Raw genomic sequence first — 17,904 nt, 5'->3', positions numbered from 1 at the left:
CAATATTGATGATTTTCACTGTTCAGGAGTTATGGTCCTTGTGATATTGAAAAATGCCAGGACTCAAATAAATGTCCAAAATTCAGTTTGCTGTCTGTGTGATATCCTCTTCTTCTCAGATACTTTAAGCAGTAGGTCGACTATATGTGGTGTATAGAATGATTGTGGGGTCACTGGGGTGTACATGTCTGTCTGATGTTTCAAAGTTCATCAGTCAATGCTAAGTTTTCCTCATTAAGTCTGATACATAAATATATACTTTTAGCAATAGGTCAATTATAGTTGGTGCACATATTGATTGTTAAGTGTATTATGTACCATTTGACCTTAACCTTATTTTCTTGGTTGTCCGTTGATTGTTTAACGTTAAGTTTTCATAGTTTGGTCTGTTATTCAACGCAATATGCAAAGTGTATTTCGTTGATTGAATGCATTTAAGGTGAACATGTATGTGTGGCTTTTCACGGATCATTGATATGTGAAACTTGTAGTAAAACTTTTAAATAACGCAGGCGAAGAAATGCTGACCTTCCTGAAAGAAATTATTATATAAGACTACATATGATTTGGAAATCAAGAAAATATATGCTCTGTGTACTGTTATTTTTATCATAAGATATAGAGGAGCCAACAATTTAGTCAAAATTAGGAGCAACTGTATCAAGCTTACTTTCAATCTAAGAAATCTGATAGAGAAACAAAATAGTGATCTTAGTTACAAGCTTCACCACTACAGCACATAAAATATATTTCAGTGACATGCAAAAATGGGGAAAAGAGGAGGGGGTGAATATCAAAAGAAAACAGCAAAAAACACAAACACTCAGTAAGAACCAAAGATTAAGATGGCTTGACAAATGTGAGGGTCTAGAAGAAAGTTCCTTTATTTCTTTTTTTTTTTTTTTTTTTTGGATCATTTTCTCTGTTCTTCATTTCTTATTTGTCTATTTTTCTCTCTCTTCTTTTTCATATTTGTCTATTTTTCTCTCTTCTTTTTCATATTTGTCTATTTTTCTCTTCTTTTTCATATTTGTCTATTTTTCTCTCTCTTCTTTTTCATATTTGTCTATTTTTCTCTCTTCTTTTTCATATTTGTCTATTTTTCTCTTCTTTTTCATATTTGTCTATTTCTCTCTCTTCTTTTTCATATTTGTCTATTTTTCTCTCTTCTTTTTCATATTTGTCTATTTTTCTCTCTTCTTTTTCATATTTGTCTATTTTTCTCTTCTTTTTCATATTTGTCTATTTTTCTCTCTCTTCTTTTTCATATTTGTCTATTTTTCTCTCTTCTTTTTCATATTTGTCTATTTTTCTCTCTTCTTTTTCATATTTGTCATTTTTCTCTCTCTTCTTTTTCATATTTGTCTATTTTTCTCTCTTCTTTTTCATATTTGTCTATTTTTCTCTCTTCTTTTTCATATTTGTCTATTTTTCTCTCTTCTTTTTCATATTTGTCTATTTTTCTCTTCTTTTTCATATTTGTCTATTTCTCTCTCTTCTTTTTCATATTTGTCTATTTTTCTCTCTTCTTTTTCATATTTGTCTATTTTTCTCTTCTTTTTCATATTTGTCTATTTTTCTCTCTCTTCTTTTTCATATTTGTCTATTTTTCTCTCTCTTCTTTTTCATATTTGTCTATTTTTCTCTCTTCTTTTTCATATTTGTCTATTTTTCTCTCTTCTTTTTCATATTTGTCTATTTTTCTCTTCTTTTTCATATTTGTCTATTTTTCTCTCTTCTTTTTCATATTTGTCTATTTTTCTCTATTCTTTATTTTTTGCCATTTATTCTGTAATATTTTCCATTATTTTTATTCTCAAATGATTTCATAAACCCCATTCAGACCCTCGTATGTGATATAGACATATGTTTATTTTAAAGACAAAACAATTGATATACAACTTTGTACTCTGTTTCTGGCTTGCTGTCTAATTGATATTCAAACAACGAAACCATTGTTTCTCAATACCAGTCCACTTAAACTGCAAGGTAATCGTTATATATTTGAATATTGTATAAATAAGGATATACATATAATTCTAGTATTTGATATTAATATATAACTGTAGAATCAGAAATTTTTGTTACAAGTTTTTATTGTTGTGAATATTGGGACAGAAAGGCTTCCAAAAACTATAAGAAACTTGCATTGATAGAAATGTTTGTACACTGCATTTCCAAAAGTTGTTATAATTAATTTAGTTTTTTTGCTAAACAATTATTGATGACCTTCAGCTGTTTTCTACTCTTTGTCCAGTTTTTGTCTCTGACACATTCCCGATTTCCATTCTCAATTTCAATTGTTGTAATAAATGCAGGTACCCATTTCTGACAAAAGACGCAATGAAACAATAGTAAAAGGAGTAAAAGGGACCTCTTATAAATGACTATACAGAATGTATTTTTTTCTCATTGTTGAAGACCTTTTGGTCACCTTTAATTGCTTACATACACTTCATTTGAAATCTGTAGGATATATAAAAAAGATGTGGTATGATTGCCAATGAGACAACTATCCACAAAAGACAAAAATGACACAGACATTAACAACTATAGGTCACCGTACGGCCTTCAACAATGAGCAAAGCCCATACCGCATAGTGAGCTATAAAAGGCCCTGATAAGACAATGTAAAAAACCCTTAACTGTAAAAATATAAGGGCATACACTACAGGCAAGGGGACACATTCTACTGAATCCACACAGCACAAGTAACAAACCCTGCAGAAAATATATAGGATAGTTTTCTCATCATGCTCACTGGCAATAATACCCCATTTGATATTTTTTATAAAGAAGCATACTTCAGTTCAGAGATAGTCTGTTTTCCTGTTACTGATATCATTTTACTTAGATCTGTCATGGGATAATGTCAGAATCATAATTAATGATACTAGTATACAAATTATAGCTTTTATTATCTCAATTTATCTTTAACGTAACAATACAGAAACACATGCATGTATCACCAGAAAAATAAGAACATTTGATTATTTGTGAAAAATAAAAAATTCACAATTTTAAATACAATGTAGGAGAAAACTATTTTAATTATTACAAGACAGTCATGTTCAAGTGACTGTCAGTCAGGGGCAAAATAATTTTACAAGACATATTAATTTACTTTAAGATTGTAAGTAGTAATGTACAATGTATAAGTAATTTTGCAAGATTTTTTGTTTATTTTCAAGGTTTGAATTATCTCCCCTTAATATCCTACTAACTTTACAAGTAAATGTTATTAAATTCTCTAGTTTTTGGGAGGTCAAGATATGCCTGATAGAATGTTTCTGGTTTGCTCATAAAGTTTCAATTAGCGCTAAACATTTATTTCAAGAAATAAGCAAAGAAATCTATGATGCAAAGATTTTAAGTAGCTGTGCAAGACCTTCAAAAATTGTTCCCTGGAGGCTGGTAAATAAGCATTATTTTGATTATAACTGACAAATGTGATGTTCATTGTCCATTAAACAGACAGAAGTATTACTTAAACAAGTGATTTCAAAATCACTTCCTTGAGTGATATTGGCTGTGAAATATTTAAAATTTTCACTCAGACTTCAAAATCACTGAAACTAGTAATTTGAGAGCAAGATGGAGAAGTTAAAATGTAATCACTTATTAAGTGTTTATAACATTTTGGGGAAATTTTCCCCACAAGCTTGATTTTTTTATTGGTAAAAAGACCAAAATTCCATTGAAAAAACAACTATGTACATGCAGAAATTGTCATTTGCGTAATAAGACTCAGTTTTTAGTTTCAACTATGTGCATGCAGAAATTGTCATTTGCTTAATAAGACTCAGTTTTTAGTTTATTTGAATATGCAAAAACTAGAATAAATTGTAGATCAGGACATAACCTTAAAATAAATCATTTTAATTCTAAAGAAAACCAATCAGGTCACCTAATTATTGACCTTTGTCAGATAGTAATACAAATGTAATAGTAGTTAATGAATATTTGATAACAGAACAATTCCCAAGGGTACTTTTAAAAGCTTTAAATAGCGCCTGCCCAAGAGCATTGGTGAAATTGATATCTAAAGATATAGGGATAATTGATTTATGTAGGAAAATTATAGAAAAGATTGTAAAAAAATGGAAGATCAAAGGAAACACTGAAATCACTTAAATAGGTGATAACTGAATTTAAAAATTCATTGAAATAGGTGATAATGAAATCACTTGTTTAAGGAGCACCCCTGGCTGTTAAATTATGGTTTTATGAATAGGTAATTATATATATTAAGACAATAATATTAAAGACACACAATTAAACACTCTGTGGTCAGGAGAAATTCAAGAAAGGAACGAAATAAGACTTTTACTGACATAAATAAACAAAATCTGAATATTTAAGGGACATAACTCTACCTCAAAAATAATTCACCAGTACATGTACCAGTAAAAGAAATAACACTTGTTTAAGTATTACCAATACTAAAGATGTTAAGCTGTATATAATTACAAATGTATAAGATAACCTGATAATTTGATATTTCTGCAAATCTTAAAACTGTTGAAGTAAAAGTTTGAAAAAAACAAATAGCATATCATTAAACTGAGTTACTTTACTACCATGACTACACATACATGAAAACAAATAATATAATAAACATGATAAATAAAATATCAGAAAAAAGAGCAAAAATAGAGGCTCTAAAGAGCCTGTGTCGCTCACCTTGGTCTATGTGAATATTAAACAATGGACACAGATGGATTCATGATAAAATTGTGTTTTGGTGATGGTGATGTGTTTGTAGATCTTACTTTACTAAACATTCTTGCTGCTTACAATTACCTCTATCTATAACAGTACTTTCTGTGGAAAATGTTATTGAAAATCTTCAAATTTTAAGAAAATTGTTAAAAATTGACTATGAAGGGCAATAACTCCTTAGGGGGTCAATTGACTATTTTGGTGATACTGACTTATTTTTAGTTCTTACTGTGCTGTACATTATTGCTGTTTATAGTTTATCTCTATCTATAATAATATTCAAGATAATAACAAAAAAACAGCAAAATTTCCTCAAAATTACCAATTCAGGGGCAGCAACCTAACAACCGATTATCCGATTCATCTGAAAATTCCAGGGCAGATAGATCGTGACCTGATCAACAATTTTACCTTCTGTCAGATTTGCTCTTAATGCTTTGGTTTTTGAGTTATAAGCCAAAAACTGCATTTTACCCCCATGTTCTATTTTTAGCCATGGCGGCCATCTTGGTTTTTTTAACTATATACCCAATGATGATTATGGCTAAGTTTGGTTAAATTTGGCCAAGTAGTTTTTCTAAAAGATTACTAAGATTTACGAAAAATGGTTAAAAATTGACTATAAAGGGCAATAACTCCTAAAGTGGTCAACTGACCATTTTGGTCATGTTGACTTATTTGTAGATCTTACTTTGCTGAACATTATTGCTGTTTACAGTTTATCTCTATCTATAATAATATTCAAGATAATCACCAAAAACAACAAAATTTCCTTAAAATTACCATTTCAGGGGCAGCAACCCAACAACGAAATGTCCGATTCATCTGAAAATTTCAGGGCAGATAGATCTTGACCTGATGAACAATATTACCCCATGTCAGATTTGCTCTAAATGCTTTGGTTTTTGAGTTATAAGCCAAAAACTGCATTTTACCCCTATGTTCTATTTTTAGCCATGGCGGCCATCTTGGTTGGTTAGCCGGGTCACCGGACACATTTTTTAATCTAGATACCCCAATGATGATTGTGGCCAAGTTTGGTTAAATTTGGCCCAGTAGTTTCAGAGGAGAAGATTTTTGTAAAAGTTAACGCAGGACGACGACGACGACAGACGACGACGACGGACGCCAAGTGATGAGAAAAAAAAAGAGATTCACTTTAATTTGACTAGATTTAGATTGCACTAAATTGTAAATACATAATTATAGTATGCATGAAAAATCAATGAACATATTATATCATTTTGTATATGTTACATAAAATAATTAATACAAAAAACACAATACTGACAATAAAAAAACAAATGTTTTTTTTTGTTGTTGTTGGACATATGACAATATATAAAATTATTCAAGAGAGTTTTAGAAACTTTAACCAACAACAAGTTAAAGAAATATATAATTTCATCATATTCTTTTGAGGGTTATTTTTGTGTCCAGTTTCATTATGGCTCATAACCATGATATAAATAGAACAGGAATAGAGTATCAGATATTGCATGTCCATTTTCATAAATATGACTATACAAAATTAAAGAACTTAAAGTTTGATTTAAAATTAATCCAATATTTCATACATTTTGTACTTTGTGCAAAATGAGTATTAACTCCCCAATTCAAGTAGCCATAATGTTAAAGCTAAGCTTTAATATTGACAAAAATAAAAACAACATTTTCATCATCACAATAAAAATGATAAACATGATCATTGATTATAATACAATGTATAAAGACAATGCAAATTATAACAGAATACTTGTTTTGAAAAAAGCAGGTTATCCTCCTTCATCGTTGTACATGTAGCATTTAACAATATACCGGTAATTGCACCTATCCAGCACTTTTCTATCAATATTGACGTTTTAACGTGGATCACTATCATATATGTCTGCCGCACGTTCATAGTTTGTAGAACAACAGTTTGTTGTTTGAAGCTGAATGTCTTCATCTTCAATGTTGTCTCGAATTTTACTTGGTTCAACAAACACAATCCAGTCAAAGTATAGGGCGTTCAAACTAACCAAAGCAGAATTTTCAAAGACCTTTGATTTATTTTCCATCCTAATTCCGTGGAGATAAGCATTTGGTGATGGCGCTTTCACTTTTCGTATGCTCCCTCTCTCCTCACCGTAAGGTCCATACTGTGTTCCAAAGTTGGATATGAACTTCAAACTCCTGACTCGTACAGCTGTCTTACAAAAATGGACCTCCACAATCACCTCATTTTCTCTTAGGAAGAAATCTTGGTCTGAGGTCACCACTGGGACATTTTTACGACTTCCATAGGTCTTCTCTTCTCCGATCATGTAAGAAACTGATATTCCTGCTAGCTGTGATGGTGTGTAACCAAACCAAATACGAATCTTTCTGATTCTATCATTTACAGATAAATTATCAAAATAACTGTACCCTTTTCGCAGACTATTGTTGGAAAATACCCTTTTACACATGGAGGAAAATTTCCTACAAATTTGATTGAAAAGTTGTGGTTCACCTTCTTGTTTGAACTCTCCGCTCAAATAATTTTTTACAAGAAACTGTTCAACTAAAGTTTGCACATCAATCCCATTGAGCTTTTTCTTCCATAATTCAAACATGTCAAATGCATCGAACTGAGTGATCTCTGAAAAATTCACCACCTGAAGTAAAGGTTTTACCTCATCTGGTTGTAATTCGCAAAATTCAGAGTACAGTCTTATCAAATTCAGAATATGAACCTCTGGTTTTTCAGCTGGTATGCCACACTCCAAAACAGTCAAATCCACACATTTCAATAAGTATAACAAGTCATCATAAGGGATGCTCAGCAAAACATTGTCTCGTAAAGTGAAACTAAGAAAATTCTCTGAAACATAGTGGCACACACTTGAAAACAACTTCGGCAAATTATGTTGTATTGAAAAAGACAATAGGCAGACAACATTTTCAGATGTTAAGTGTTCTGAAATATACTCTTCACATTTAATACTGATAAAAAGAATCTGAAGAAAATTAGACGCAACTAGCAAATCCTGAACATTATCATCGGTGATTTCTACATCTCCAGTGTAAGCGTATTCCACAATGGCTTCTAGACATTCTTCTGTGACAACATTAGGATCTAATTTGCACGTCTGACAAACATCATCAGAATATTTGAACAAGCTTGTGAAATAGTCTGACACCGAGGTCAAGATAAGTTTGTGAGCCCTTAAAGATGTGTTTCCAGAGGTCAAGGTGATGTCACAATAAAGTCCTTCATGTCGGGCTCTGTTGATTTTGGAAATTATATTCCCATGGCGGTTTTGATCAGAATATTTCACCATTTTCTTAAAACTTTTGATCTGAAAAAAGAAAAGAAAAAGGATATAAGAAAAGGACAGTTCATTTAAATCATATGTTAAACAATCATGACAATGGTACCGGTAAATTAATTTTTAGAAGTTATTTGATTTTGAATTATCCCTTTGCTGCCATTGGTCATGTTGGTGGGAAAACTGAATGTTCTACAAATTAAAATATCTAGTAAACCCCCCCTTTGTCCTGGGTTGGGAACCCCCCTTTTTCATGTTTTTTAAATGGCTGGATCCGCCCCTGTATTCATGAAAGTGCAGAGAAAAACAACCTTACTTATATATATATACATGTAATCATGATAATGTATACAACATCTACCTGATCATGATGATATACAAGGCTTACAGAAAATAAAAATTGTTCAGAAAAACAAAAACAAAAAGGTCCATCAGTCATGTCAGTATATACATGTAGTAGATTTATGATTTAATTTGTGCAGATGTTCCTCAAACATGTTGGCAAAGGAAAAACTCATACCCAATACCCAAATCATGTCTTTTAAAAAAAATATATAAATCATGTAAATACATGTACATGATGTAGGTCATCAGTCATGGTATACAATGCTATCTAATTTAAATCAATAAAATCAGGGGCGGATTCAGCCATTTTAAAAGGGGGGTCCTAACCCAGGACAAAGGGGGGTTCCAACTACATTTCCCCATTCAAATGCATTGATCGTCAAAGAAAAAGGGGGGTTCCAACCCCTGGAACCCCACCACTGGATACGCGCCTGAAAATTATTTTATTTGGTTATCAAAATCTGCATATACATGTATATATAATTATTAGCCTATCATGCCTACAATTTATAAACATGTTAAAAAATGTATACTTTTTAGAATATTTATATTCCTGGTTTAGGTATCATGGTTACATTTGCAAAATCATGATTGTTCAGTGGTTGTAATTTGTTAATTATCTTCATTTATATATATAAGTGTTTCTTGTATTTTATACATATTTGACAGTTGATTTCATGTTTGAATTGTTTTATACTAGCTAGTCATTCTGTCTTTGATCATGGATAGTCGACCTTCGTATGGATAGAAACAAGTGCCTGTGAGCCTAGCCTATTCTCAGATAAATATAAAGTGACACGATATATCATCATAATACAACACATACGGTACACAATAAAACTGTTTTTACATTCGTCTGTCTGACAGTTTACTCTTCATTATACAAGAAATCCCTCAATTTCTATTGTTTTGAGGATTTTCTCAGTTCATATGTCTGGTTTCCATGCTAATAAGTATACGAAGGGAAATCAGTGAATAAATTATATGAATCCAGTTTTTCTGTCAATAATATCTAGGTGTTTGACGGACTATTTTTCCGTGTTTTTAATTTTATATCAGTAATATCCTCCTTCAGATTTTAGTGCCAATATACCGATTTTAAAATCATGAACAGTTTGCCGTAATTATCTGATTTCCAATTTAAAGTTTAAATTCCAATTGCTGATTGGCTGTCTGAGAAAATTTTGATGGATTCAGTGTTTTTTTCTGTTGTTTGGAATTATAAGAAAATCGAATTCCCCTAATAAAATAGCGGATCCTCTATTGGAAACTGGCTGTGTTAACTCCACATGATCTGTGCTGTTTGATATAATAATAGCTGCCCCAGCCCCGCATGGACCACAGGCACTTGTCTCAGAATTTTTTTTCCTATATACCTTATGTTATATATAATAAGGTATATAGGAATTTTTTTTCTGAGACAAGTGCCTGTGGCATGGACCCGTGATTCCTTAGCAGGAGCCATCAGTGAAAGTATTCTTTTTTAGTTGATGTATTTTTTCCAAAATAATAGTCTTTCCCTGATTCAGAAATGCTTGTTCCTCTGATCTAGACAGAACTTCCGAGATGTTTCCAATACTCTGGTGGTGATTTTGAGGCTGCTAACCCTCGGAATTCAAATTGAGACTCTATACAATCAGAATCAATCTCCGTTGACCCTCTTCATGTCTTCAGACTGTAATACCATTCTTCCAATTGGTGAGACTATTTTTTCAGGTTCATTTATATTTTTCCAATCTTCAAACATTTGTTTAATAGGGATAGTGATTTTATATGATTTTATTTTTTGCAATTTGTCTATACCGGCTTCTTCTCTTTTGAGGTCCAGTGGTAGTATTCCTGCTACTACTTCTAAGGCTTCTATACTAGCTGTTGTTGGTTGGTTGAGACATAAGGCTATAGTCCTTTTCTTTGAATAGCATTTAATTTATTTATATGGCTTTTGCATGTTGTCGTTGATTTTCCATACACGACCATACACTGCTAGCATATAACATTGTAGACAGTACTATACTTTGATATAATTATTTGTATTAAAATTTTTGTAGATACCTTTGCTATTCCCTTGATGTTTATGATTTTTGTGCTTTTTGCTCAGCACAGATCATGTGGAGTTTCCAATAGAGGATCTATTTTATTCAGGGGAATTAGTAGTCTATCAAGCTGGTAATAGAATTTTGTGGCAGTCAGTTGTCATTGGTGGCGGAAGCCCCAGTGTCTGGAGAGAAACACCGCGGACATCCGGTAGTAAACTGACAATCCTAGTCAATTAAGATTGCATAGGTCAACAATGTGCGGGACTCGAGTTCCGAAAACCTCAGTGTTTACTGGCTAGTGACATAGTTGTTTGACTTCCTTTTCAGATTCTTGACTACATAGACCACTCTTCAGTATTGAGACCATCAGCTCCCTTTATTTTAAAGCCCATTTTCAGGATACGGATATATGGAAAGTAGACTGCAAATTTGATGGAACACAGAAATGTTGCTGCCAAGTTAAAAACGTTACTAATGTAATACAAATCAAGAAATACGAACCAAAATTTTATATGTTTTTTGAACAGAATTGTAATCTGTTAACCGTTTCTCTGTGGTCAAAATATGGCACTTTAATATTAACTTAAAATCTTGTATTGCAATCGGTTATGATCTTATCAAGTTGATAATTGTTGTTGTTTCCTCACTGTCAAAAATACAAAAAGGAAAAATGGGAAAAATCGTCCTACAAATTCAAAAGATTTTAAACATTTTGGTCATGTTGATTTATATCAAAATACAGTTTATAAATCCTATTGTTTTGATTTTCCTGATACTGCGGATTCACTTATTTTCGTGGATTGAACAAGTCCTGCATCTTCGCGGGTATTTAATTTCGTGATTTTGCCAATCTCTCCTCACAAAGCCTATATAGAAAAAGTGTAATTCGTTGAACATTTTAATTCGTGGTTCACCTGTATCCACGGAAATCACGAAAATTGGTATCCGACGAATATTAATGAATCCACAGTAATATAATAAAAAAAATTAAAACAAGAATGTGTCCTCAGTACACGAATGCCCCACTCGCACTATCATTTTCGATGTTCAGTGGACCGTGAAATTGGTGTAAAAACTCTAATTTGGCATTAAAATTAAAAAGATCATATCGTAGGGAACATGTGTACAAAGTTTGAAGTCGATTGGACTTCAACTTCATCAAAAACTACCTTGACCAAAAACTTTAACCTGGAGCGGGACAGACGGACGGACGGACGAACGGACGCACAGACCAGAAAACATAATGCCCCTCTACTATCGTAGGTGGGGCATAAAAAAAAAACTTTAAGTGAAACTTAACCGTGAGACCAATAACCCCATAAGGGTCAATAACCTCTAAGGTGTCAAATGACAATGATTATAGTCAAACAGGCAGGGCTAACTCTACATCTTAAGAACAAAAACCGCCAAAAGGAGTTCATTGACAAATCCAGGTGTTAACTTTTTTGGTAGATCTTATCTTACTTTTTATTTCTTTTATATTCACTCTATTACTTTAAGGGGCGACATCAAAAGATCAATGATAAAAAACTTAATTCAAATAGTTTGGGGGTGGAGGTGGGGGTAAAAATTGCTGCAAGTTTTCTTTATTTGACATCGATTTTAGATGTATCTATATTGGTCAATCAATCAAAGAGGGGGTGGGGTGGGGGTCAGAGAAAAACTATGTGAATTAAGTTTTTTTTTTTATCCTACATTGAACTTTTGATGTCGTCCCTTAAACATTTATACATTTTTTTAGTGTAAAAAGCAAAATAAAATCCTAGACTAAAATGACAAAAATGTGGCTGAGGTGATACTTTTATACACAAGATGAATAAACACATTAAAAATACCTTTGTTTTTTAAATTCTATCTTCCATAAATTTCTTTTTGTGAAGAAATGCATGATCATGAGTAGTCTTTCGTGTGATACAGTGGGCATGCTTTATCAATCAAATATGGATCAAAGGGCAGCCTTCCTTTTGAGAAATTGCAATTTTCAGGTTGATCATTTGCACCAAATATTATGTTTCAATGTCTCGCAAATTTTCAGAATTCCTTTGAATTCATTTGCGCCAAAACACATGTATTGCAAGGGATAGTTCATGCCACTAGCAAGTAAGAGTCGGTGACCAGCAGGGACTGCCATTAGAAATTGATGGTTATACTGGATAGACTATTTATAAGTGCAAGGCATTACTTGATATGACACCATTTTTATTTTTTATAATGTACTTAAGTTAAGAATTTTATATTATTCTTTGCAAACAATACTTAAAATGAGCTACCGAAATTGAATGGTGAACTGAAATTGTTAATTTATATGTTATTTTGGTCTCTTATGGAGAGTTCTCACATTGGTATTCGTACCACATCTTCTTTTTATTTATACAAACGTCTTTACAGTGAACACACTGCGTACAATTTTCCTTCCCATGCCAATTTCCGTCTTGTTATCGATAACTACATCAGTAGAAGTAATTACAGTCCTAGCAATCCTAGTTTCTCGCTATATTGAAGATCTAGACCCATTGATGGCCTTCGGCTGTTGTCTGCTCTATGGTCGGATTGTTGTCGCTCTGACACATTCCCCATTTCCTTTCTCAATTTTATTGAATGTTGTAAATGTTTACCAAATATCATGGACTTACAATGTATACTGTTAAAATTATCAACCACCCGTCTTAAACACATTACTAATTAAAAACAAGAGTGCACTCGCTGAAATGTCTCGCTTTCTTTACTAACTATTGATATTATGTTGGTAGTCTTCAATACAATTGAAAGCTTTACTACAACTATCACATAAACTTAACATGATACAAGAAAGTTGACCTATCGCTTATAGTTTGAGAAAAACAAACACAAAAACCATGAATATGAGGTCAAGGTCAGATGACAACTGCCAGTTGAACATGCATACTTACAATCCTTCAATATACCAAATATACTAGACCTATTACTTATAGCATCTGAGATATGAACTCGACCACCAAAACCTAAACTTCTTCACTAATCCATAAAATAAGTTCGAGGTCAAATGAAAACTGTCCGACGGGTTTGAGGATCTTGCAAGGTACGCACATACTAAATATAGTTATCCTATTACTCATAACAAGTGAGAAAGTAGTATTACAAAAACTCTTTCCAAGTCGTCACTGAACCATGAAAATGAGGTCAAGGACATGTGACAGACATAATCTTCGTATTATAAGGCATCTATATACACAGTATGAAGCATCCAGATCTTCCACCTTCTAAAATATAGAGTTAGCTAACGCCGCCGCTGCCGCCGAATCACTATCCCTATGTCGAGCTTCTTACGACAAATCCGTAGGCTAAACTAAAATGAGCCTATACACACGACTATGAATGGCAGGGTTCAAATAAAACTGCAAGCGTTGTAATGTAAAGCACTCAAATATCAATTTTATAACAAACGAATAACAAGAGTGCACACACTGAAATGTCTCGCCTTCTTTACTTATCATGGATATTATGTCAGTCATAAATATAAAGCTCTATTACAACCGTCACATAAACTTAACATTAACCAAAAAACTAAACAGACAAATGAACCATGAAAATGAGGTCAAGGTCAGATGAACAATGCCAGGCAGACATGTACAGCTAACAATTCTTTCATACAACAAATATAGATGACCTATTGTTTATAGTATAAGAAAAATCGACCAAAACACAAAAAAAATAACACTGAACCGTGGAAATGAGGTCAAGTTCAAATAAAACCTTCGCAACTGACATATACATCATAAAACATTTCCATACACCAAATATAGTAGACATAGTATTAGAAGAAAGCTGAAACCACAAAAATTATCTATAACCACTGAACCATGAGAATGAGTTCAAGGTCAGATGACACCTACCAGTTGGACATGTACACCTTACAATCTTTCCATACACCGAATATACTACTCCTATTGCTTATAGTATCTGAGATATGGACTTGACCACCAAAACTTAACCTTGTTCACTGATCCATGAAATGAGATCGAGGTCAAGTGAAAACTGATGGACAGGAAGACCTTACAAGGTACGCATATACTAAATATAGTTAACCTATTAGTTATAATAAGAGAGAATTTAACAACAAATCTTAATCTTAAATTTTTTTTCAAGTAGTCTCTGAACCATGAAAAATCAGGTCAAGGACATTGGACATGTGACTGACGGGAACTTCGTAACAGGAGGCATCCATCAACAAAGTATGAAGCATCCAGGTCTTCCACCTTCTTAAATATAAAGCTCTTAAGAACTTAGCTTACGCCGCCCTATGTCGAGCTTTTTGCAACAAAAATCGCAGGATCGACAAAAATGTCCATGCTACTTTTTATTTCATCACTGATTATATTCTATTGTTTTGTTGTTCAATTAAAGTTTGTTGATCAAACCATATTCTTTAGTCTATTTTTGTTTTGTTTTTGAAGTTTTTTGTTTTGCACAACATATTCCTGAATCTGTTGCTTTCAGATCTTTATATGGGTCTTCCTTTGCACAGCTTGTTCCCGAGTCCATAAGTGTTTGTAGTCTATATTCTATCACATCTAATTAAATTCCAGAGTTGTATTTTGTGACGGAGTCTCTCTTTTAAAATTGTGGTCTGTGTGATGATGTCCATCCTTCACTTTCACCTTTCCCCCAAAAAAATCCTGAAATGAACAATACATTTAAATGGAATGATAAATTCTATCACAAGGTTCTTAAATATGAAAAGGAGAATCAGTTTTTTTTTTGCAATAATTATTCTTCATAATCAGGTTAATCATTGACAGTTTTAAGTATGTTTTGCTGCTTATTGCAGACATGTTCTTGATTTTTTTTTATACCATTTGGTGTCCAACATTGAACAATTACAATGCAAGGCAGGTGGCAAATATTTTGTTTTATTAAGAATACAAAATGTTTCAAATGGTAAAACTTAGCCATTCTGTGGTTCTTGGATAACAAAAAAGATAAACCAGACAGCAAGATTATTTCGGCCCTATATTAGCAGATCTCATTTGATGATGGCATAATATTGTATAAATCAATCCTGAAAATATAAATCCCAAAAAATTGTCTCCCTTGAAATAAATATTTTCAGCAATGCATTTTCTCCATTTTTATAAGTGTGATTGTGTGATGCACACATTTGTATATAATTAGTATACGTCTTCAATTGGCGATTAATTAATGAAATCAAATATCTGAGCAACGAGGCTTATGTCACTATAAATATATAATATACTGCTAGAAATAAGGGAAATAACTGTCATCTGAATTCTTTGACAAGAAAATTTGCATACAAGGATATTTGCATAGATCGGCCTCTAAACAATGCATTTGTGTAGTGTTTTTATACTATTGCTGACTTACCTAACCTTATTTGTATTTGGCAATTTATATTCCGTTGTAAAGTTTCTTTTCTTCAGATTATTTTTTTCAATATATTCCAAATTTCTGCACATAAACGTTAGACATGAAACTCTATCGAGGAATGGACATTTCATTTTTAACTCCCAGCTTTCTTTATGTTATTGTATTTTTTGCTACATTCATTTGAAGACCTGTTGGTGACCTTATAGCTGCTGTTGTTTTTTCTATGGTCGTGTTGTTGTCTCTTTGACACATTCCCCATTTCCATTCTCAATTTTATCTGCTTAATTTATTTATTGACCATGTTCAAAGCTTCCCTTCAAACCAAATATAACCAACAGTCTCAAATGGCACTAAAATGAGCATTTAATCCTTGCCTTATAAAGCTTCAAAGTCAGCTAGTTCAACAATCTGGTACACAAATAATACAAAATACAATAATAAATTGTGTCCCTGTAAGAATAATCTGCAACTTGCACTTATTATTTGAATGTGTCATGATGACATTGCTTTGCATAAAATTGACAACATATTAAAGTATTCAAGAACTGTTGCATCATAACTTTAAATGTTCTGGTTAAATCAACAATATTATTTTGTTAACTACTATTAACTTTTGAAACTCGGTTTATTTTTTGTTATTTTTTGGTTTATACTTTAAATACGTTTTGGATAAACATCACGTTTTGGATTAACTTTTGGATAAACTTTAATGATCGACGTTTTGGATAAACATCACGTAAATAACAAACAATGTGTTGGGAAATTTGTTAATTTCTGTCATTTAATCTCTTGTGGAGAGTTGTCTTTTTGACAATCATACCACATCTTCTTTTTATAGATATTTAAGAGTTTGAAAATCAAACTGATACAATAAGGTGTGTTATTCATATAAAAAATTATATTTGATTGAAAATGTTGTAATTTAATTTAAGGCAAGGATAAGTTTTGTCATTTTATGGCACATATCACTACATTCATGTGAGAAAAGGAAGGCCCTAATATATTGATATAATTCATTAAAACACCACTCTTGAAAATTCCAGTTGCAGAAAATAACTGTGTCGCTCACCTTGGTCTATGTGCAAATTAAACAAAGGACACGCATGTTTTTTTTTGACAAAATTGTGTTTTGGTGATGATGTGTTTGTATATATATCACTTTACTGAACATTCTTGCTTCTTACAATTATCTCTATCTATAATCAACTTGGCCCAGTTGTTAAGGGAAAATATTTTGTAAAAATTTACAGAATTTATGAAAATTGTAATAAATTGACTATAAAGGGCAATAACTCTTTAAGGGGCAGTAACCCAACAACAGGTTGCCTGAATGGTCTGAAAATTTCAGGACAGATAGATATTCACCTAATGAACAATTCTATCTAGATTTGCTCTAAATGATTCGGTTTCAGAGATATGAGCCAAACGCTGCATTTTACCCTATGTATTCTTTTTAGCCATGGCATCCATCTTGGTTCACGGGCGGGGTCTTCGGACACATTTTTAAAACTAAATACCCTAATGATGATTGTGGACAGTTTGGGTAAATTTGTCTCTGTAGTTTCAGGAGAGAATTTTTGTAAAAGGTTACAAAAATTTCCTTAAAATTGTTAAAAATTGACTATAAAGGACAATAACTCTTTAAGGGGCCAACTGACCATTTTGGTCATGTTGACTTATTTGTAGATCTTACTTTGCTGAACATTATTGATGTTTACAGTTTATCTCTTTCTATGATAAAATTAAAGATAACAAAAAACTGACAAATTTCCTTAAAAATACCAATTTAGGGGCAGCAACCTATCAACGGGTTGCCGGTTCATCTGAAAGTATTAAAGCAGATAAACAGTTTTACCACATGTCAGATTTGCTCTAAATGCTTTGGTTTCAGATATAAGCCAAAATCTACATTTTACACCTATGCTCTATTTTTAGCCATGGCAGCCATCTTGGTTCGCGGGCGGGGTATTCGGACACATTTTTTAAATACCCCAATGATGATTGTGGACAAGTTTGGTTAAATTTGTCATAGTAGTTTCAGGAGAGGATTTTTGTAAAAGATTACAAAAATTTACAAATAATTTACTATAAATTGGCAATAACTCCTTGAGGGGTCAACTGACCATTTTAGTCATGCTGACTTA

At 32.2% G+C, this 17,904-nt stretch overlaps 1 protein-coding gene across 2 annotated transcripts; it reads right to left on the bottom strand.

Annotated features, from left to right (window-relative positions):
* Positions 1-5,865: 5,865 nt before the first annotated feature.
* Positions 5,866-9,319, bottom strand: LOC139491584 (uncharacterized). Of its 2 annotated transcripts, none has more exons than XM_071279342.1 (2): positions 9,187-9,319; positions 5,866-8,045 (listed from the first exon to the last, which is right to left on the bottom strand). In XM_071279342.1, the coding sequence occupies exon 2, from the start codon at positions 8,025-8,027 to the stop codon at positions 6,585-6,587; it is 1,443 nt and encodes a 480-aa protein (XP_071135443.1). In that variant the 5' UTR covers positions 8,028-8,045; positions 9,187-9,319; the 3' UTR covers positions 5,866-6,584. The 2 variants fall into 2 exon arrangements, with proteins under 2 accessions (XP_071135443.1, XP_071135444.1); XM_071279343.1 differs by having other exon boundaries at positions 9,211-9,311.
* Between the last annotated feature and the right edge of the window lie 8,585 nt (positions 9,320-17,904).

Source organism: Mytilus edulis, chromosome 10 (assembly GCF_963676685.1).
Source record: "Mytilus edulis chromosome 10, xbMytEdul2.2, whole genome shotgun sequence".
Classification (NCBI taxonomy): Eukaryota; Metazoa; Mollusca; class Bivalvia; order Mytilida; family Mytilidae; genus Mytilus; species Mytilus edulis.
This window is presented reverse-complemented; position numbering and strand designations above follow the sequence as displayed.

Coding starts and splice junctions, on each gene's coding strand:
- LOC139491584 (XM_071279342.1), bottom strand. CDS start 8,027: ATGGTGAAATATTCTGATCAAAACCGCCATGGGAATATAATTTCCAAA.